Source organism: Trematomus bernacchii, unplaced genomic scaffold (assembly GCF_902827165.1).
Source record: "Trematomus bernacchii unplaced genomic scaffold, fTreBer1.1, whole genome shotgun sequence".
NCBI lineage: Eukaryota > Metazoa > Chordata > Actinopteri > Perciformes > Nototheniidae > Trematomus > Trematomus bernacchii.
In genome coordinates this window covers 829-23,479 of record NW_022987420.1, presented here as the reverse complement: position 1 = coordinate 23,479, position 22,651 = coordinate 829, and the positions used below count along the sequence as shown (strand labels likewise).

The 22,651-nt window shown below is 45.8% G+C and overlaps 2 protein-coding genes across 3 annotated transcripts; both read right to left on the bottom strand.

Annotated features, from left to right (window-relative positions):
* Window positions 1-11,210: 11,210 nt before the first annotated feature.
* On the bottom strand, window positions 11,211-13,669 carry dph3 (diphthamide biosynthesis 3). Of its 2 annotated transcripts, XM_034140166.1 has the most exons (4): window positions 13,589-13,669; window positions 12,645-12,752; window positions 12,238-12,312; window positions 11,211-11,968 (listed from the first exon to the last, which is right to left on the bottom strand). In XM_034140166.1, exons 2-4 carry the CDS (start codon window positions 12,750-12,752, stop codon window positions 11,900-11,902), a joined length of 252 nt encoding a protein of 83 aa, XP_033996057.1. In that variant the 5' UTR covers window positions 13,589-13,669; the 3' UTR covers window positions 11,211-11,899. The 2 variants fall into 2 exon arrangements, with proteins under 2 accessions (XP_033996057.1, XP_033996049.1); XM_034140158.1 differs by lacking the exon at window positions 13,589-13,669 and having other exon boundaries at window positions 12,645-12,927.
* Window positions 13,670-14,402: 733 nt separating this feature from the next.
* Window positions 14,403-22,197, bottom strand: LOC117490405 (leucine-rich repeat flightless-interacting protein 2-like; the record flags this gene model as incomplete). The annotated part of the gene is given in 6 exon segments (XM_034140145.1): window positions 14,403-15,587; window positions 18,284-18,388; window positions 18,464-18,543; window positions 18,620-18,713; window positions 18,963-19,012; window positions 22,068-22,197. Coding segments are annotated over 6 exon segments (570 nt in total), but the record flags the coding sequence as incomplete, so codon positions are not given.
* Between the last annotated feature and the right edge of the window lie 454 nt (window positions 22,198-22,651).

Below are 22,651 nucleotides of genomic sequence, written 5' to 3'. Positions count from 1 at the left end.
GTGACAGCAGCACAGCGACAACACACATGGAGCAGTCTGCTTTCTCCACCAGCACGAGTCCAGAACTAACAGCAGAATGACCCGCTCTGAATCAGGCCCTGTCGCTGCGCCTCAGAGACACACAGGGAGGGATTTGTGTTTTTTTGAAAAACACTCGTTATCGTCATGTCAGGTTTTTGGTGAATTTAATCAAGTCTTGGATTGCAGAGTATGAATGTCCTCTTGCTATTTTCAGTTGATAAATACTTGTGTAAAGTTTTGTGAAGGCAGGAGGAAAGCTTCCGCGATCACCGTCTCCTCTCCGTTCCTCCAAACCCCCGCCCCCTCCCTGAAAATAATGAGTGACAGGCTGATAGTGACCCGATAGAAACTTTATTATTCACTTAATCACTGATTGAGATATGATGAAGCTAACTTAATCTCATACATTCATGGGATTTATGTAACAGTAAGACAGAGAATGTAAGTGTGCACCCACATGCACTATTTTTGTTTTTATAATGCTATTGTAAATAATCCTGCTGTTTTCAGACTCAAGTCATGTGTGTCTTTTTTTTAACAGAAGACCGTTGCTAGAAGCTGCAGCTAGACTGCAGAAGTATTAGTTTTTTGTTTTGAGGATGGAACCATTTTCACACACACAGATATAGGGAGGCTAGACCTATACAATTGATTTATTATGGTTTATAATTTAATGTCAAGACGAAGAAGAAGAAGAAAAAGATGGCTGAACAACTGTTCAGTGTCAATCCTGTGGAGATCTCCAAAATAATGTTCAGCTTAAGTCTCAGCAAAACTCACAACATTTCTGGAGCCTTGTAGACCCAGAAAACTATAAGAACATTCACCAAGCAGCACTGAAAATGTCTGCTTTATTTGGTTCTGTTCTACATACCTTTGTGAAGCAGCTTTTTCTGACATGAATGAAATCTAAATACAGAACAAGACCGACTGATGAACATTTAAATGACTCTATTAAGTGAACCTAAGTGGGTCCAGCATACACCTCTATGGTGGACTGTATGCAGTGCCATTAATCTCACTAACAAAAGAGTGAAATGCTTGTAAGGTGGTGATTAAGGACACTTATGTGAATGTTCAGTGATGTACTTATTATGTGGGCCATAATAATATGTGAGAAATCTTCGTTTTCTTGGACCTTATTTTTGATAAGCTTTAGGTATTGCAATTTCACACGTGTACAAAGTATAGCTTAATTCAACTGATGAGGGCTATGTGAATAAATGTAAGCGATGTGATGCAAGTAGCTCTTGGCCACTTTCATTTTTTGAAAGTAGCTCTCAGATGAAGAAAGGTTGGAGACCCCTGGTGTAGATAGATGTGTACGTGAGGATAGATGTGTACGTGTGGATAGATGTGTACGTGTGGATAGATGTGTACGTGAGGATAGATGTGTACGTGTAGATAGATGTGTACGTGTAGATAGATGTGTACGTGTAGATAGATGTGTACGTGTAGATAGATGTGTACGTGTAGATAGATGTGTACGTGTAGATAGATGTGTACGTGAGGATAGATGTGTAGATAGATGTGTACGTGTAGATAGATGTGTACGTGAGGATAGATGTGTACGTGTGGATAGATGTGTACGTGTGGATAGATGTGTACGTGAGGATAGATGTGTACGTGTAGGATAGATGTGTACGTGTAGATAGATGTGTACGTGTGGATAGATGTGTACGTGTGGATAGATGTGTACGTGTAGATAGATGTGTACGTGTAGATAGATGTGTACGTGAGGATAGATGTGTACGTGAGGATAGATGTGTACGTGAGGATAGATGTGTACGTGTAGATAGATGTGTACGTGTAGATAGATGTGTACGTGTAGATAGATGTGTACGTGAGGATAGATGTGTAGATAGATGTGTACGTGAGGATAGATGTGTACGTGTAGATAGATGTGTACGTGTAGATAGATGTGTACGTGTGGATAGATGTGTACGTGTGGATAGATGTGTACGTGAGGATAGATGTGTACGTGAGGATAGATGTGTACGTGTGGGATAGATGTGTACGTGTAGATAGATGTGTACGTGAGGATAGATGTGTACGTGTAGATAGATGTGTACGTGTGGATAGATGTGTACGTGAGGATAGATGTGTACGTGTAGATAGATGTGTACGTGAGGATAGATGTGTACGTGTGGATAGATGTGTACGTGTGGATAGATGTGTACGTGTGGATAGATGTGTACGTGAGGATAGATGTGTACGTGTAGATAGATGTGTACGTGAGGATAGATGTGTACGTGTGGATAGATGTGTACGTGTGGATAGATGTGTACGTGTAGATAGATGTGTACGTGTGGATAGATGTGTACGTGTAGATAGATGTGTACGTGTGGATAGATGTGTACGTGTGGATAGATGTGTACGTGTAGATAGATGTGTACGTGTAGATAGATGTGTACGTGTAGATAGATGTGTACGTGTAGATAGATGTGTACGTGTAGATAGATGTGTACGTGTAGATAGATGTGTACGTGAGGATAGATGTGTACGTGAGGATAGATGTGTACGTGAGGATAGATGTGTACGTGTAGATAGATGTGTACGTGTAGATAGATGTGTACGTGAGGATAGATGTGTACGTGAGGATAGATGTGTACGTGTAGATAGATGTGTACGTGAGGATAGATGTGTACGTGAAGGATAGATGTGTACGTGTAGATAGATGTGTACGTGTAGATAGATGTGTACGTGTAGATAGATGTGTACGTGTAGATAGATGTGTACGTGAGGATAGATGTGTACGTGTGGATAGATGTGTACGTGTAGATAGATGTGTACGTGAGGATAGATGTGTACGTGAGGATAGATGTGTACGTGTAGATAGATGTGTACGTGAGGATAGATGTGTACGTGAGGATAGATGTGTACGTGTAGATAGATGTGTACGTGTAGATAGATGTGTACGTGTAGATAGATGTGTACGTGTAGATAGATGTGTACGTGTGGATAGATGTGTACGTGTGGATAGATGTGTACGTGTAGATAGATGTGTACGTGAGGATAGATGTGTACGTGTAGATAGATGTGTACGTGAGGATAGATGTGTACGTGTAGATAGATGTGTACGTGTGGATAGATGTGTACGTGTAGATAGATGTGTACGTGAGGATAGATGTGTACGTGTGGATAGATGTGTACGTGTGGATAGATGTGTACGTGAGGATAGATGTGTACGTGTAGATAGATGTGTACGTGTGGATAGATGTGTACGTGAGGATAGATGTGTACGTGAGGATAGATGTGTACGTGTGGATAGATGTGTACGTGTGGATAGATGTGTACGTGTGGATAGATGTGTACGTGTGGATAGATGTGTACGTGTAGATAGATGTGTACGTGTGGATAGATGTGTACGTGTGGATAGATGTGTACGTGTGGATAGATGTGTACGTGTAGATAGATGTGTACGTGTAGATAGATGTGTACGTGTAGATAGATGTGTACGTGTAGATAGATGTGTACGTGAGGATAGATGTGTACGTGTAGATAGATGTGTACGTGTAGATAGATGTGTACGTGTAGATAGATGTGTACGTGTAGATAGATGTGTACGTGTGGATAGATGTGTACGTGAGGATAGATGTGTACGTGTAGATAGATGTGTACGTGAGGATAGATGTGTACGTGAGGATAGATGTGTACGTGTAGATAGATGTGTACGTGTAGATAGATGTGTACGTGAGGATAGATGTGTACGTGAGGATAGATGTGTACGTGTAGATAGATGTGTACGTGTGGATAGATGTGTACGTGAGGATAGATGTGTACGTGAGGATAGATGTGTACGTGTAGATAGATGTGTACGTGAGGATAGATGTGTACGTGTAGATAGATGTGTACGTGTAGATAGATGTGTACGTGAGGATAGATGTGTACGTGTGGATAGATGTGTACGTGTAGATAGATGTGTACGTGTAGATAGATGTGTACGTGTAGATAGATGTGTACGTGAGGATAGATGTGTACGTGTAGATAGATGTGTACGTGTAGATAGATGTGTACGTGAGGATAGATGTGTACGTGAGGATAGATGTGTACGTGTAGATAGATGTGTACGTGTAGATAGATGTGTACGTGTAGATAGATGTGTACGTGAGGATAGATGTGTACGTGAGGATAGATGTGTACGTGTAGATAGATGTGTACGTGAGGATAGATGTGTACGTGAGGATAGATGTGTACGTGAGGATAGATGTGTACGTGTGGATAGATGTGTACGTGTAGATAGATGTGTACGTGTAGATAGATGTGTACGTGTAGATAGATGTGTACGTGTGGATAGATGTGTACGTGTGGATAGATGTGTACGTGTGGATAGATGTGTACGTGTAGATAGATGTGTACGTGTAGATAGATGTGTACGTGTGGATAGATGTGTACGTGTAGATAGATGTGTACGTGAGGATAGATGTGTACGTGTAGATAGATGTGTACGTGAGGATAGATGTGTACGTGTAGATAGATGTGTACGTGAGGATAGATGTGTACGTGAGGATAGATGTGTACGTGAGGATAGATGTGTACGTGTAGATAGATGTGTACGTGTAGATAGATGTGTACGTGTGGATAGATGTGTACGTGAGGATAGATGTGTACGTGAGGATAGATGTGTACGTGAGGATAGATGTGTACGTGTAGATAGATGTGTACGTGTAGATAGATGTGTACGTGAGGATAGATGTGTACGTGAGGATAGATGTGTACGTGTAGATAGATGTGTACGTGAGGATAGATGTGTACGTGTAGATAGATGTGTACGTGAGGATAGATGTGTACGTGAGGATAGATGTGTACGTGTAGATAGATGTGTACGTGAGGATAGATGTGTACGTGTAGATAGATGTGTACGTGTGGATAGATGTGTACGTGAGGATAGATGTGTACGTGTGGATAGATGTGTACGTGTGGATAGATGTGTACGTGTAGATAGATGTGTACGTGTGGATAGATGTGTACGTGTAGATAGATGTGTACGTGTAGATAGATGTGTACGTGTAGATAGATGTGTACGTGTAGATAGATGTGTACGTGTAGATAGATGTGTACGTGTGGATAGATGTGTACGTGTGGATAGATGTGTACGTGTGGATAGATGTGTACGTGTGGATAGATGTGTACGTGTAGATAGATGTGTACGTGTAGATAGATGTGTACGTGTAGATAGATGTGTACGTGTGGATAGATGTGTACGTGAGGATAGATGTGTACGTGTAGATAGATGTGTACGTGTAGATAGATGTGTACGTGTGGATAGATGTGTACGTGAGGATAGATGTGTACGTGTAGATAGATGTGTACGTGTAGATAGATGTGTACGTGTAGATAGATGTGTACGTGAGGATAGATGTGTACGTGAGGATAGATGTGTACGTGAGGATAGATGTGTACGTGTAGATAGATGTGTACGTGAGGATAGATGTGTACGTGAGGATAGATGTGTACGTGAGGATAGATGTGTACGTGTAGATAGATGTGTACGTGAGGATAGATGTGTACGTGTAGATAGATGTGTACGTGAGGATAGATGTGTACGTGTAGATAGATGTGTACGTGAGGATAGATGTGTACGTGTAGATAGATGTGTACGTGTAGATAGATGTGTACGTGTAGATAGATGTGTACGTGAGGATAGATGTGTACGTGTAGATAGATGTGTACGTGTAGATAGATGTGTACGTGTAGATAGATGTGTACGTGTAGATAGATGTGTACGTGTGGATAGATGTGTACGTGAGGATAGATGTGTACGTGTAGATAGATGTGTACGTGTAGATAGATGTGTACGTGTGGATAGATGTGTACGTGTGGATAGATGTGTACGTGAGGATAGATGTGTACGTGAGGATAGATGTATGTTGTAATCACTGTAATGATGCTGTATGATGTCCTTTTGTTGTTCTGTTGTTCTGTTGTTCTGTTGTTTTGTTGTTCTGTTGTTTTGTTGTTCTGTTGTTCTGTTGTTCTGTTGTTTTGTTGTTTTGTTGTTCTGTTGTTTTGTTGTTTTGTTGTTCTGTTGTTCTGTTGTTCTGTTGTTCTGTTGTTCTGTTGTTCTGGTGTTTATGTTGTTATGTCTTCATGTGGAACCTACTGCTGCAGGTCTCCCTGGAAAAAGAGACCAATGATCTCAATGGGATTTCACCTGGATAAATAAAGCTTTAGAATTTGAATTGAACAAACATCATTATTACATAAAAAAAAGACTCTCTCTCTGATTATATGAGATATGAGATATGAGATATGAGATATGAGATATGAGATATGAGATATGAGATATGAGATATGAGATATGAGATATGAGATATGAGATATGAGATATGAGAGGTGTTTCTGACCCAGGGGAAGACGCCGTCCCCCTCGCCGTCCCCCCCCTCGCTGCTCCTCCGGCCTCTCTGCTGTCGGGGGGGCCGGGCCTGCAGGGTGCTGAACCAGAAGGCGGGGGGGGGGCCGTCAGCCTGTTGGGACAAAGAGACATAAAAACACGTTTAAATCACGGTCCAAATCCTTATCTTTAAAAGCATTTAGAGAAACAACACATTTTAAAGGTCCCATGACACGGCCATTTCTCCTGACCCCATTGTTGAGGTCTACTAGAACACGGCCATTTCTCCTGACCCCATTGTTGAGGTCTACTAGAACACGGCCATTTCTCCAGACCCCATTGTTGAGGTCTACTGGAACACGGCCATTTCTCCAGACCCCATTGTTGAGGTCTACTAGAACACGGCCATTTCTCCAGACCCCATTGTTGAGGTCTACTGGAACACGGCAATTTCTCCTGACCCCATTGTTGAGGTCTACTAGAACACGGCCATTTCTCCAGACCCCATTGTTGAGGTCTACTGGAACACGGCCATTTCTCCAGACCCCATTGTTGAGGTCTACTAGAACACGGCCATTTCTCCAGACCCCATTGTTGAGGTCTACTAGAACACGGCCATTTCTCCAGACCCCATTGTTGAGGTCTACTAGAACACGGCCATTTCTCCAGACCCCATTGTTGAGGTCTACTAGAATAGATTCACATTGTTCAATGTTCCAAACTCACATTGGTTTCTCATACAGCGTCTCTGTATATTATGTGTATTCACTCTCTGTCCTACACGGCTTGTTGGAGCTCCTGCCCCTCCCCTCCCTGTGAGCCCAGCTTTACTCCCTAGAGCAGGGGTATTCAACTAAAATTCAACGAGGTCCAGTTAGAGAAAATGTCCCCATGCAAAGGTCCGGAACATCAAAATGTCTAAGTTGCTTTATGAATTAGTGTGATATACAAGTAGCCTGTAGCTGTATCAACGTCTGCATGTCATCAACAACTGACTGCCAATCAAATAAAGAAAGGACAATTCAAAAACAACAATATGTATTGTCAATGAACATTGAACTATACAGATATACAGTAAATACTGTGGATGTGTGTAATGTTCCTCTCGGGCTGCATTTATAAATAAAATAGAGAAATAAATAAAATAGCTTTGTTAACCGTTTCACATCATGACTTAACAGTTTCAGACGATTATAGAACATATCAGTCTTCACACATCATAACAATTGAACAGTTTTAAAGTTTCTCTTTCTTTCCCTCTTATATTGCAGTCGCTCACTCACTTTGTTTTAATTCAGTGCGAGAATTGAGCTTGAGCTTGTCCTGCCAGGAGTTTAGATCTGGGCTGAAATGGTGTCAGGGCCATTCTCATACACACATGCAGGTGCTCATTGGTTAGCCTCGGTTAGCCTCGGTTAGCCTCGGTTAGCCTCGGTTAGCCTGCGCTGGAACCATATTTAGTTTTAATTTTGATCCTGGTGGACTGATCATATTGGGCTCTGAGACTGCTTATTTGACCTCAGTTCTGACTTGAATAGAATAGAATAGGGAGGGATGAAACCCTCTTTAATGGTCACACATGCAGAGCACACAGCACACACAGTGAAATGTGGCCTCTGCTTTTAACCCATCCTAGTACATCCTTGAGAGGGAATGTTTGGTCAAACACTTTGTGTTTTGTCTCATAGTGGCGTTTTGGCACTTTTAATCAGGGTTGGGAGGGTTACTTTGTAAATGTAATCGGTTACTGAATACATGGCTCTGAAAGTAATCCGAATACAGTTATAGTTACGTGTCTTAAAAAAGTAACGTATTCAGATTACTTTTAGAATACTTTATTTTTCCATAACAGATGGGTATGTGTTGGTGAACAGGAGACACTTATTTTACTGTTTTAATGGCTTATCAAGAGCACAACTCAAACACAACATCTTGGTGTCATTCTGGACAGCTCCCTCTCATCTGCACCCCACATAAAAAACATCACCTGGACTGCATTCTTTGTACTCTCTTAAACCTTTCCTTAGAATATGTTATGAATTGTCAGGCGTCCTTGGGTGCTTTGAAAGGCGCCCCTAAATAGAATGAATTACTATTATTATTTATTATCTGAAACGACATAACTTTTTTAAACTGTTTCCAGTCACTTGCCCCATGCATTCAGCAGCAGCAGGCCATTCACTTTGATTTGATCCTGTTATGAAATGTCATCATTTCGACAATAAAGAAATGCTACATAAACGTTATCTTGCACATTTTATCGAACCATCTCCGTTTCTATATATTTTAAAAGAGATCTCTCTCTGATCTGCGGGCGGGGGCGGGGCCTCACAGACATGCTGCATCTCTCTCTCGGATCTGCGTGCGGGGGCGGGGCTTCACAGACATGCTGCATCTCTCTCTCTCTCTCTCTGATCTGCGTGCGGGGGCGTGGCCTCACAGACACGCTGCATCTCTCTCTCTCTGATCTGCGTGCGGGGGCGTGGCCTCACAGACACGCTGCATCTCTCTCTCTCTCTCTGATCTGCGTGCGGGGGCGGGGCCTCACAGACACGCTGCATCTCTCTCTCTCTCTCTCTGATCTGCGTGCGGGGGCGGGGCCTCACAGACACGCTGCATCTCTCTCTCTCTGATCTGCGTGCGGGGGCGGGGCCTCACAGACACGCTGCATCTCTCTCTCTCTCTCTCTGATCTGCGTGCGGGGGCGGGGCCTCACAGACACGCTGCATCTCTCTCTCTCTGATCTGCGTGCGGGGGCGGGGCCTCACAGACATGCTGCAGCGCTGTGCAATGTGCACACAGTTCTGCTGGTAATGAATATTACATTTGATGAGGATTCCACCAATAATTCCAAAAAGTATTCCAAAATGTATTCACATTCACCGCTTCTCTCCCTGTATCGCTAATTATTCTCTTCACTCACTTTCCTCTCCGCTTCTCTCTGCCGCTCTCTCATCTCTTCTTCTGTGTTTCTCTCCCTGTATCGCTCACTCGTCTCTTTCGCCCCCTGTCGGCAGCGGTTAAAATAGAATCGCCCCGTCAAAATTGAAATCCCCTATTAATGTATTGATTATAGGTCCGGGTCCGTATCATAGGTCGACGTCTGGGTCCGGATCCGGACCGCGGTCCGCCTGTTGCCGACCCCTGCCCTAGAGGGTACTGTGAGACAGACCGTTCACATGCAGAAGCTACAGAACACAAGGGGACATGGGACCTTTAAAACAAAGTTAAAAGTGTCCCACTGTAAAAAGTTTAAAAGTGTCCCACTGTAAAAAGTTTAAGTGTCCCACTGTAATAAGTTTAAAAGTGTCCCACTGTAAAAAGTTTAAAAGTGTCCCACTGTAAAAAGTTTAAGTGTCCCACTGTAATAAGTTTAAAAGTGTCCCACTGTAAAAAGTTTAAAAGTGTCCCACTGTAATAAGTTTAAAAGTGTCCCACTGTAAAAAGTTTAAAAGTGTCCCACTGTAATAAGTTTAAAAGTGTCCCACTGTAAAAAGTTTAAAAGTGTCCCACTGTAAAAAGTTTAAGTGTCCCACTGTAATAAGTTTAAAAGTGTCCCACTGTAAAAAGTTTAAAAGTGTCCCACTGTAATAAGTTTAAAAGTGTCCCACTGTAAAAAGTTTAAAAGTGTCCCACTGTAATAAGTTTAGAAATGACCCACTGTGAAAGTGATACACTGTGAAAGTGATACACTGTAAAAAGTGACAGTGAAAGGTCAAAGGTCAGTGTGTTACAGAGGCGGTCAGACAGCACACTACAAGAAGTTAAAAAGAAGCACGTCGTAGAAAGTTGTACACTGTAAGAAGTGAAGCTGATGAGTTACCCCAGCGAGCGGCAGAGAGGAGCAACTGGTTTTAAAACTCTTCATCTTCATCTCCTCCTCTTCTTTCCTCTCTTCTTCTTCCTCCTCTTCCTCACAGCAGCAGATCCTCACACAGCAGGACAGAAGACCCTCCATCTTCCTCTTCTCTCTCTCTCTATACCCTCCTCCTCTTCCTCTCACATGACTCAGGTCTCATGACCCTCTGTCTCAACAGCAGCTCCATTCACTCAAACATCCGTAAACATATTTCAATATAAACGGATAAAGACACGAGGAAATGAGTCTTTAACCCGAGTCCGTTTCTTAAATAAAGACATGTCGAACAATCATTAAATAATAAAGTCTGCAGACATAAAGAAAAGAAGAAGTCAATAAAACACTCAATTGGTTAATAAATAAACCTTTAAAGGTCCCATGACTGATGTGACCTTTAAAGGTCCCATGACTCATGGCCATTTCTCCTGACCCCATTGTTGAGGTCAGGGTTCATAGATAGATAGAATTGATGTACATTGTTCAATGTTCCAAACTCACATTGGTTTCTCACAGCATCTCTGTATAGTCTGTGTATTCACTCTGTCCTACACGCCTTGTTGGAGCTCCTGCCCCCCCCCTCCCCCCTGTGAGCCCACTGTGCTCTGATTGGTCAGCTCACCCACTCTGTTCTGATGAGTCCATCACCGTTACAGCGGAACATCAGTGATTATGTTTTACAATGGCGTTTGTTAGCAACCAGGAAATGACCCCAGTAATGACAAACAGATGAGAATGCTGCGTGGGGTCTGGGGGCCGTGTTGGGGGGACGTTGGGGGGCTCGCTGCTCCGCCCTGTGAGGCTCGAGGAGCGGACAGTGAGAGCTGGCTTACTGGAGTGGTTTCCTGGGTGCTGCGTGGGGTCAGCGAGACACAGCGGACGGGGAAGGACCGGCGTGACGTGGGACCTTTAAGGAAAGCTAATAAAAACACGTAGATCGTAAAATGATTAAAATACATTATGTTTCTAGTTATTCTCTAAATGTTTAACAAAGAGGAGTCAGAGCTGAGGAGTTTATTATTCTGTTCAAACTTTCACTTTAAATTACATATTAACTATATTCTCAGTATGTACAGTTTCCTGTCAGAGCGCTCAGAGTCCCAGCAGCACCTGAATGCACCGTACTGTCAGAGGAGCGCTCAGAGTCCCAGCAGCACCTGAAAGCACCGTCCTGTCAGAGGAGCGCTCAGAGTCCCAGCAGCACCTGAACGCACCGTACTGTCAGAGGAGCGCTCAGAGTCCCAGCAGCACCTGAACGCACCGTCCTGTCAGAGGAGCGCTCAGAGTCCCAGCAGCACCTGAATGCACCGTACTGTCAGAGGAGCGCTCAGAGTCCCAGCAGCACCTGAAAGCACCGTCCTGTCAGAGGAGCGCTCGTCCCAGCAGCACCTGAACGCACCGTCCTGTCAGAGGAGCGCTCAGAGTCCCAGCAGCACCTGAACGCACCGTACTGTTAGAGGAGCGCTCAGAGTCCCAGCAGCACCTGAACGCACCGTACTGTTAGAGGAGCGCTCAGAGTCCCAGCAGCACCTGAACGCACCGTACTGTTAGAGGAGCGCTCAGAGTCCCAGCAGCACCTGAACGCACCGTACTTTCAGAATAAAACTGGAATCAGGCAGGATAAAAATAAAGGTGTTTATCTGAGGATGAAGAGGAGGAGGATGATGAAGAGGATGATGAAGAGGGGGTCAGGACTGAAGCAGCTCCAGTTTGCTTTCTGACGGAGCGGCGATGATCTCTCCGGACAAAAACAAATCCTGAAACACAAAAATACTTTTTACTAATTACACGCTCTTATTTTGAAGGGTCAAAATTACTCATGCTTTTATTTTGTTATATTTCAGATGGGCACAAAAGAGGGAACAAATGATATAAAAAGAATCTGCTAAATATTAAGTAGTAATTATAACTTTTAAAATTTATTTCTGTTTAAAAATGCTCTCATTTTGAAATGTTTTAATAAACTTTAAATAAAAGTATTATTTGAATATGAACTTCTTATAGTGTTGGTGGTGCGTTCACGGACCTGATCATAAACCACTTTGACTATCAGCGAGCAGCTCGGACAGGTCGCTGTCTCCTCTCCGTTCTCCAGATCCTCCTGAACAACAACAACAACAACAACTCAATACATCATAATTAGGTGTGTCTTGAGAAAGAAATGTTTAAATCACAACAACAGGGAAAATGTAAGAAAATAAATAAATGACAGCAAATCAATTCAGACAGACTTATTAAACGTATATAAATAAATGATCACATAATACAGAAATATAAATAAAATGATTTCAAGGTAGGAGAGTAAAAAAGAGATTGTAAACATCTGTAGAAAACAAAATGTAAATAAAATAAAGCTTTGAACAGTTTTCGGTCCTCCACCACAGAAGAAGAGTCAGCAGTTAGCTCAGTTAGCACAGTTAGCTCAGTTCCTACCTTAGAGATACAGAATCTGTCTCCGCAGGGACACGGGAAGTAATACATCTCCGTCTCTTCATCAAACTCAAAGTCCTCGATCTCCACCTCGTCGTGAAACACCGACATCTTTCAGAGAGCCGGGAAACAGAAACATGTGAAGAGCTTCAGCTCAACGTGAGCGGCGTGGGGAGCGTGATGACGTCAGGACGTACGAGACGTCATCACGTTACTGTCGACTCCGGGAGTGACGCATTACACGTGTTCCCTAACTTTGATTTAAACATGTTTTATTTTATTTTATTATTTAAAAAATCGAACTACTTTATTTTATTCTGGATTATTATTATTTTAAATAAAACATGTACCTTTGGGGTTTTATATAGATATGTTTATAATTGTGGTTAGCATTGGGTGGAGCACCACGTCACCACTGAGGGACCCCCAATCTACGCCAGGGCCCAGCGGTTGAACCCTTCCAAACTCATGTAACCGGTGTGGTTAAGCGGTCTCTGCGTTGTGTTAATGGACGAGACCCGAGCCAGCGTAAAGTTGAGACGATCTCTGTTTAATTACTGACAACAGATCAGTTCCCCTCAGCGACTCCTCTCACGTGGAACCTTTACAAAAAGGGAAGAGGAAACGTGAGGGACCCAATATGAAGGGGGGAAAGTCCTCACAACAATAAACTCCTGAGCACAGCGGCCACACTTCAGAGGCTCCGCCCACTGATCTCCGACCTTGCCAGGTATTTAACATTCAATAAAATGAAGAACACAGAATAAAATAATATAAAACACAGAATTTGTGTTTATACAATCACACAACGCACGTGCCGGCAGCGTGCTAAGGTGCACCGCCACACGAAGGCCCCCCTGGAGCAATTCCTAGTGCCTGAGAGGGGGTTTGACCACGTCAACATGGATCTGGTTGGTCCATTACCCTCCTCCCAGGGTTTTACCTACCTCCTAACTATGGTGGACAGGACGACCCGTTGGCCGGAGGCGGTCCCACTCACGTCGCCAGCGGCGGCTGACATAGCCCGGGCCTTCATTGCGACATGGGTGTGTCGTTTCAGCACCACTTCAGACTTTTCCTCAGACCGTGGTTCGCAGTTCACGTCCGAGCTCTGGAACGCCGTGGCCGGGGGTTAAGCTCCACCTGACAACCGCTTATCACCCTCTGCGAGTGTTTCCATCGCTCCATGAAGGCAGCCCTCAGACCGCGCCTAAGGAGGATCTGCAGTGCTCCACGGCTGAGATGGTCTACGGTCAGCCGCTGAGGGTCCCATCAGGCCCCTGGTCAGCGACGGCCCAGCCAGTTTTCCTGCAGGATGCCACTAAGGCTTTTGCTCCGATCCCCACGGCTCAGCACGGCACTCGGGGGTCCCGGGTTCCCGTGGAGCTTCGCTCGTGTTCATCCGGCACGACGCTCACGGAGGCCCCCTTACGACAGGCCTTTCCGGGTCTTGAAACACGGGGGCACTTAGTGGTCGACCTGGGTGGCAAGGCCGAGCACGTCTCGGTGGATGGCCTCCGCCCCCCGGTCTTGACGCCCTGTCACACAGACTTTGTGTATGGGTGAATTCTGGGGGGGCTTGTGTGGTGGAACATCACACACACACACACACACACACACACACACACACACACACACACACACACACACACACACACACACACACACACACACACACACACACACACACACACACACACACACACACACACACACACACACACACACACACACACACACACACACACACACACACACACAGATGTTTTAATGAGTTTAATATGTTCAAACCCAGTCTATATAGAACTGGTATATAGTGTTACTGGTATATGGAATATTGCACAGTGCTGACACCCCTCCAAAATAAAAGCACCTGGCCTGCAGAAGAAGTGGAGCATTCAGACACATATTACATGAACACGTTATGAACACCTTATTATATTCATACTGTCGAGTCTCATCAACACACCTGTGCCCAAACATTACATATTCAATTAAACATGAAAACAATATTTTCCTTTAGAAATGTAATCTGAAAAACGTAATTAATAATTCAGTGTTTTTCTGTATTTGTTATTATATTTGAGTAAATGATGTATTTGATATGAAGCGATATGTGTTTCTGTAAACAGAGATGATTAAACTCCAGGTGTTCGGGCACAGGTGTGTTGCCCTTCAAAATAAAGGTCAAAGGATATAATATTGATTGTTCAGCTTATTTTCACAGGAAACCCTCCGTCACCTGCACCCCTCCAAAATAAGATCCAGATCTACGGTGGCCTGCAGGGTCAATCCAGCACCAGGGGATTCTTCACATTTTGCAGATTTTCCTTCAGGTCCTCAAACGTCTCTCAGAATAAAAGTTTCTCCGTCAGAAAATAAAATAAATCTCTTCAACTCTCAGAGCCGGGCTTTTATTTTGAAGTTCCAGCGTGTCTTTAAATCCCGAACTCCAAACGAAAATATTTCCAAAATGTCTGATCCTCCATTTTCCATCTGGTCCTCGAACGCCTCACAGAAAAGATATTCCTCCTCTGCTCGTCTCTAGAGCTTCATCCCTTCTTCTTCCACCAGCTGCAAAACACCCCTTCCCCCCCCACGTGAAAACACAGGAAACCAGAGCGTCTCCACCCAGAGACACACACCCTTTCAAAATAAAGTTAGAATAGTGTGAAGGAAACAGGAAGTGCTGAAAGAGGATGTTTGTTTTAAACACCTGGAGGACAGGTGGGCGGAGTTTACCGTCGATTATCACAGCTGTTCAAGAGATGGTCCGATTCAGGTGAACTGCCAGGTGATGGGGGGGGGGGGGGTCCTCTCTCTTTAGTGGGGGGGTCACTGCTGGTTGAGCAGGGCGCTGCGATTGGCCTTCATCTTGTCGAGGCGTTTGAGGAGGTGGGAATTATTAACCTCCAGCTCGTCCACTCGGTCCAGAGCGCAGCGCAGCTTCAGAGAAAATACATTCATTCAAACACGAGTCAATAAATACAGAAATATTTATATAAAGATAAAGATAATAGAGATAATAGTTAATGAAGATGATAAATAAAGATATTAAAGATAATAAATAATACAGATTGTGACTACCCGATCTGCATCCCTACCCGATCTGCATCCCTACCCGATCTGCATCCCTACCCGATCTGCATCCCTACCCGATCTGCATCCCTACCCGATCTGCATCCCTACCTGATCTGCATCCCTACCCGATCTGCATCCCTACCCGATCTGCATCCCTACCCGATACCCGATCTGCATCCCTACCCGATCTGCATCCCTACCCGATCTGCATCCCTACCCGATACCCGATCTGCATCCCTACCCGATACCCGATCTGCATCCCTACCTGATCTGCATCCCTACCTGATCTGCATCCCTACCTGATCTGCATCCCTACCTGATCTGCATCCCTACCCGATACCCGATCTGCATCCCTACCCGATACCCGATCTGCATCCCTACCTGATCTGCATCCCTACCCGATACCCGATCTGCATCCCTACCCGATACCCGATCTGCATCCCTACCTGATCTGCATCCCTACCTGATCTGCATCCCTACCTGATCTGCATCCCTACCTGATCTGCATCCCTACCTGATACCCGATCTGCATCCCTACCTGATCTGCATCCCTACCCGATCTGCATCCCTACCCGATACCCGATCTGCATCCCTACCCGATCTGCATCCCTACCCGATACCCGATCTGCATCCCTACCTGATCTGCATCCCTACCCGATACCCGATCTGCATCCCTACCCGATCTGCATCCCTACCCGATACCCGATCTGCATCCCTACCTGATCTGCATCCCTACCTGATCTGCATCCCTACCCGATACCCGATCTGCATCCCTACCCGATACCCGATCTGCATCCCTACCCAATCTGCATCCCTACCTGATCTGCATCCCTACCTGATCTGCATCCCTACCCGATACCCGATCTGCATCCCTACCCGATACCCGATCTGCATCCCTACCCGATCTGCATCCCTACCTGATCTGCATCCCTACCCGATCTGCATCCCTACCCGATACCCGATCTGCATCCCTACCTGATCTGCATCCCTACCTGATCTGCATCCCTACCCGATCTGCATCCCTACCTGATCTGCATCCCTACCTGATCTGCATCCCTACCTGATCTGCATCCCTACCTGATCTGCATCCCTACCTGATCTGCATCCCTACCCGATCTGCATCCCTACCTGATCTGCATCCCTACCCGATACCCGATCTGCATCCCTACCCGATCTGCATCCCTACCCGATACCCGATCTGCATCCCTACCCGATACCCGATCTGCATCCCTACCCGATACCTGATCTGCATCCCTACCTGATCTGCATCCCTACCTGATCTGCATCCCTACCTGATCTGCATCCCTACCTGATCTGCATCCCTACCCGATCTGCATCCCTACCTGATCTGCATCCCTACCTGATCTGCATCCCTACCTGATCTGCATCCCTACCCGATACCCGATCTGCATCCCTACCTGATCTGCATCCCTACCTGATCTGCATCCCTACCTGATCTGCATCCCTACCTGATCTGCATCCCTACCTGATCTGCATCCCTACCCGATACCCGATCTGCATCCCTACCCGATCTGCATCCCTACCTGATCTGCATCCCTACCCGATACCCGATCTGCATCCCTACCCGATCTGCATCCCTACCCGATACCCGATCTGCATCCCTACCCGATCTGCATCCCTACCTGATCTGCATCCCTACCCGATACCCCGATCTGCATCCCTACCCGATCTGCATCCCTACCCGATACCCGATCTGCATCCCTACCCGATCTGCATCCCTACCTGATCTGCATCCCTACCCGATACCCGATCTGCATCCCTACCCGATCTGCATCCCTACCTGATCTGCATCCCTACCCGATCTGCATCCCTACCCGATCTGCATCCCTACCCGATACCCGATCTGCATCCCTACCTGATCTGCATCCCTACCTGATCTGCATCCCTACCCGATACCCGATCTGCATCCCTACCCGATCTGCATCCCTACCCGATCTGCATCCCTACCTGATCTGCATCCCTACCTGATCTGCATCCCTACCCTAACCCGATCTGCATCCCTACCCGATACCCGATCTGCATCCCTACCTGATCTGCATCCCTACCTGATCTGCATCCCTACCCTAACCCGATCTGCATCCCTACCCGATACCCGATCTGCATCCCTACCTGATCTGCATCCCTACCTGATCTGCATCCCTACCCTAACCCGATCTGCATCCCTACCCGATACCCGATCTGCATCCCTACCTGATCTGCATCCCTACCTGATCTGCATCCCTACCTGATCTGCATCCCTACCTGATCTGCATCCCTACCCTAACCCGATCTGCATCCCTACCTGATCTGCATCCCTACCCTAACCCGATCTGCATCCCTACCTGATCTGCATCCCTACCCTAACCCGATCTGCATCCCTACCCGATACCCGATCTGCATCCCTACCTGATCTGCATCCCTACCTGATCTGCATCCCTACCTGATCTGCATCCCTACCTGATCTGCATCCCTACCCTAACCCGATCTGCATCCCTACCCGACTACCTGCAGGTCGGGCTGGGATGCAGATAACAGATAATAAAGATGATAATAATAAAAACCTCTCTCTGCAGCTTCCTCTTCTCGACCTTCAACTCGTCTTCGATCTTCTCTGCGTTCTCTGACGCCCCCTTGTACCTGGACACCTGTCCGTCCAGACGGATCACCTGACAGGAGACACAGTTAGATCACCTGAAGATAACACCTGTCCTGAAGTCTTTTATTGTGTTAACAGGAAGTACATTTTGCTCCAGAGTGGTCACTTCCTGTTCAGACTTCACCAGCTTGAACTTCAGGTCGCTGATCTGCCGGTTGGCGTCTCCTGAGGAACACAGAACACACCTTTCATCAGACAGCTCAAATCAAAGAGAAGAAGAAGAAGACGGGGAGGTTCTCACTCTGGAGGTCCAGCAGGTGAGGGTCCAGCCCGTTCTGCAGACCCTCAGAACCAGAACCGCTCCTCTGGTCCAGCTCAGACTTCAACAGACGCACCTGAACACAACACACACCTCATTAATAACACACACCTGAACACAACACACACCTCATTAATAACACACACCTGAACACAACACACACCTCATTAATAACACACACCTGAACACAACACACACCTCATTAATAACACACACCTGAACACAACACACACCTGAACACAACACACACCTCATTAATAACACACACCTGAACACAACACACACCTGTTGGATAATGATTATTACGTTTAAATAGAAGCATCACCTGATCCTGTAAGCTCTCTCGTTCCTCGAACAGTTTCTTCAGACGAAGTTCTGAAACACAAAACAAACTCTTCGTATCTGTAACTGAAAACCAAAGAAAACCAATAAATGCAGCCTCAACATTCTTTAAATGTAGTGGTGCGAGAGCAGAGCCCTGAGGAACCCCACATGTTATTAATAAATCTGGCCAGTTGTGGTAAAAAAAGAACTCAGTTGTTAACCGATTATAAGATGATTTATTATGGACATTTAAATACGTTTATTTGTTGGCTTTTAATGCATTTGTAACCGTATGAATAATTCCATATATTGTATTTATTAAGAGACGTTATAAAGGAAATAGTTTTTAGACGAGCCACGAAGAGATGAGCTGATTCTTTATTGAAAGAGTTTAAGAAATGACATTAAGAACTTAAGCACACCTGACAACTGGTGAATGAAAACAGAGCGCAGAGTTCAGGGCATTATGGTGTCATCATCGAGGTCAACTGGTTTCAAGTCAGGAAAGTTCACTAAACGCATCTTAGTTCACCTTTTTCATCCCCCAACCACAACCATGTCTCAATAGTTGATCAAATAACCACAGAGGGACGTGATAGTCGCCGAGTTCTCCCTGAACACCAGTTCTCCCTGAACACCAGTTCTCCCTGAACACCAGTGAGGAGTAGCAGCAAACATCTCAATAAGCTGTAGTTGTGTGGAAATGATCGGCTACAGAAAGAACAGGGTCAACGGTCCATTATCTCAAAACAAAAATGATCAGGATTACATTTGTTCAATAAAACATTTCCTTCTGAACTCCCGGCTAATTCAACTTTATTCAAATAACAACAGAACTTTATTTTTAGTTTGTTGAATCCTTCACGCCACCGGACCAACTCCTTCTACATCCTCCTCATCATCCTCTCCTCGTCCACCTCCTCACAGCTGTCCAGGCCTCGGTCCTCCTGGTCCCCCTGGTCCTCCTGGTCCCCCTGGTCCTCCCTGGTCCTCCTGATTCTTCTGGTCCTTCTGGTCCTCCTGATTCTTCTGGTCCTTCTGGTCCTTCTGATTCTTCTGGTCCTCCTGATTCTTCTGGTCCTCCTGATTCTTCTGGTCCTCCTGATTCTTCTGGTCCTTCTGGTCCTCCTGATTATTCTGGTCCTCCTGATTATTCTGGTCCTCCTGATTATTCTGGTCCTTCTGGTCCTCCTGATCCTCCCGGTGCTCCTGGTGCTCGGTGTTTATCATCTTGTTCAGTTCCTCCACCCTCCCGTCCTGCAGGCTCATCAGCAGCAGCTCCGGCAGCACCATCACTCTGATCTCCTCAGCTGTGATCTCTAAGAACCTCCTGAAGGAGTTCACAGATCCAGAGGAGAACGCTTTGGGCTTCTTAGCCTCCACCACTTCCTCCGGTTCGCTGAAGGACAACTCGATGAAGACGGACTCCTCAGACCAGCTGTGCTTCACCTCCTCAGCGTGGACTACAGAGATCCTCAGAGGTGTGACGTCTGGAGAGGACTCGGAGACGTCCGGTGTGAAAGAAGAAACGCTGGCTTTACTTCCTGAGGCGTTCCGAGGGGAATCTTGGTCAGGATGATCCTGGTCATCTTCACAGACCTTCTTTGAGTCCACAGAGACATCAGGAGCTTCAGGAGGACCCTCCAACCCGCCGCAGTCTTTTAAAACCCCCGTGAGTCCAGCAGCACCTTCTTTTGTTTCACTTCCTCCGGTTGGTTCTTGCTCCATCGCCTCGAGCTGCTCCGACAAGTTTTCTGCAATAATCTTCACCGTCTCTTCGAAATCTGAAATCCACCTGTCGAGAGACTCTGGGACTTCTGGGAAAATCCTGGAGATTTCAGCTGCAAAGCCGGGGTTTTGCTCAAGGAAAGAGCTCAGCATGTTGTGGATCATGTTCTCCAGACAGCTCCAGTCCCTCCATATCTGGGAGGAAGACTTTGGACTCTCAGAGGACTTGTCTTGAGCTTTACCTTCTTCATTAACCCCCCTGTCTTTTGGTTTCTCAGGTGTACCAGACTTCCCCCCAGCGGTCGCCTCCTCTGCTAGTGGAAACGCATCAAGATCTGAAAGGTGACTTTCAAATCCTTGACCTATGGACACACCAGAGCACATTAAATCTCCCTTAAGGGATTTTTGTTTGTTGGGGGTACTTCCCAAACTCCCTGAAGCTTGTCTTTGGTGAACAGGACTTTGGGAAGTTAATACCAACTCTTCTCCTGCTATAAGATCTGTGAGAGCTTCAGTATCTTCTAAACGTGGTCCGTCACCTTCAGTCTCAGCCCATTCATTGTCTCTGCACCGGTCGACGGATGTCGGAGGACAGAACTCTTTTATTTTATATTCTTCTGAACCAAACTCTTCTCTATCAGGTTCTCCTTCCTGTTCTGAACATCTTACATCCTGGTACTTGTTCTCATCGTTCTTTTTCGGCTGGGGAACACGATCGACAGCAGACGAACGGTTTGGTGCAAAATCCCGGTCTGAAGATGGGTACCCCGTCACGGGTTGTTTTTGTTTCTGCTGAACGGTTGTGATGATCGAACCTGTTAAGGATTTGTCAACTTCTTCAGTTGAAACTATGCTAACAGACACCTGACTTCCTCCCAGATAACTTTGGATAGATTTGCAGATTTCATGGTCAAAGGAGTGCTCCATTTCCAGGATAAGGACGTCTCGGTTTGAGGGTTCGGTGGGGGAGGGGTCTTCTTCAACACATCGGGCCTTTCCTAACACCAGATCTCCGTCCTGGATCTTCTCAGTCTTTGTGTCCTCGGTTCTGTCTCCGTCCTCTTCATCAAAACCTTTCCTTTGGACACTGTCCAGAGACCGGGAGCGGTTGTTAATCTGTCTCCGGTTGGACGTCGTGTCATTTCTTTCTCCTGGTTCTCGACCTCTCCCTGAAACACCATGAAGAAGACATTGGAGGACCAAGCAGAGTAGAGGGTTAGAGACGGAGACTTAAAAGGGACCGACGAGAGGTCTTGATTCCAGAAGATATAAAACTCTTCTGGACGATGCTGGATTATAAACCATCGTGGAATCAAAGGGTTCAGAGGCATGCGTGGGTTAGGGAACATTCAAATAACACTGTTTCATTGGTTTTTACCCAGCATGCTCTCTCTGCCGCCATGTGACGGCTCCTTAGCCAATCGGGAGGCAGAATCTGCGTTGACATCATCCTCCTGTCCCGTCTCCCCATTGGTTGGGAGCTCCGGAGAGACGACCACTCCGTGTTCCTGTTGGGGAGGAAATCATCAGTCAGTCAGTCAGCTGCAGCCAATCAGAGGCCGGCTCTCTGACATCACACAGTGACATCACACAGTGACATCACAGTGACGTCACAGTGACATCACCTTCAGTAAATCTCGCTGTCGGACGACGTCGTCTCTGAGGCGGTCGCGTTCGATACGAACGATGTCGGAGATTTCTATCTGTCTTTCTAACGCCTGAGAGAGGAGGAGGAGGAGGAGGAGGAGGAGGAGGAGGAGGAGGAGGAGGAGGAGGAGGAGGAGTCATGCAGTCAGGAGGTAAACAGAGGAAACAGAAATATTAGTTAATGTTAATAAAGAGCAGACGTTAATAAGTCAGGACAGGAAAGTTAAACAGGAAGTTATAGAAATGGAGACTTTAAATGATATCCCTTCAAAATAAAAGCCCTGCATCATAGCTACTACTTTTGCAAAATAACAT

Excerpts from the sequence above, each read along its gene's own strand:
- dph3 (XM_034140166.1), bottom strand. The coding sequence starts at position 12,752 with ATGTCGGTGTTTCACGACGAGGTGGAGATCGAGGACTTTGAGTTTGAT. Across the intron at positions 12,313-12,644 it reads ACAGATTCTGTATCTCTAAG|GAGGATCTGGAGAACGGAGA; the intron begins GTAGGAACTGAG and ends GTTGTTGTTCAG. Across the intron at positions 11,969-12,237 it reads TCAAAGTGGTTTATGATCAG|GATTTGTTTTTGTCCGGAGA; the intron begins GTCCGTGAACGC and ends TTTGTGTTTCAG.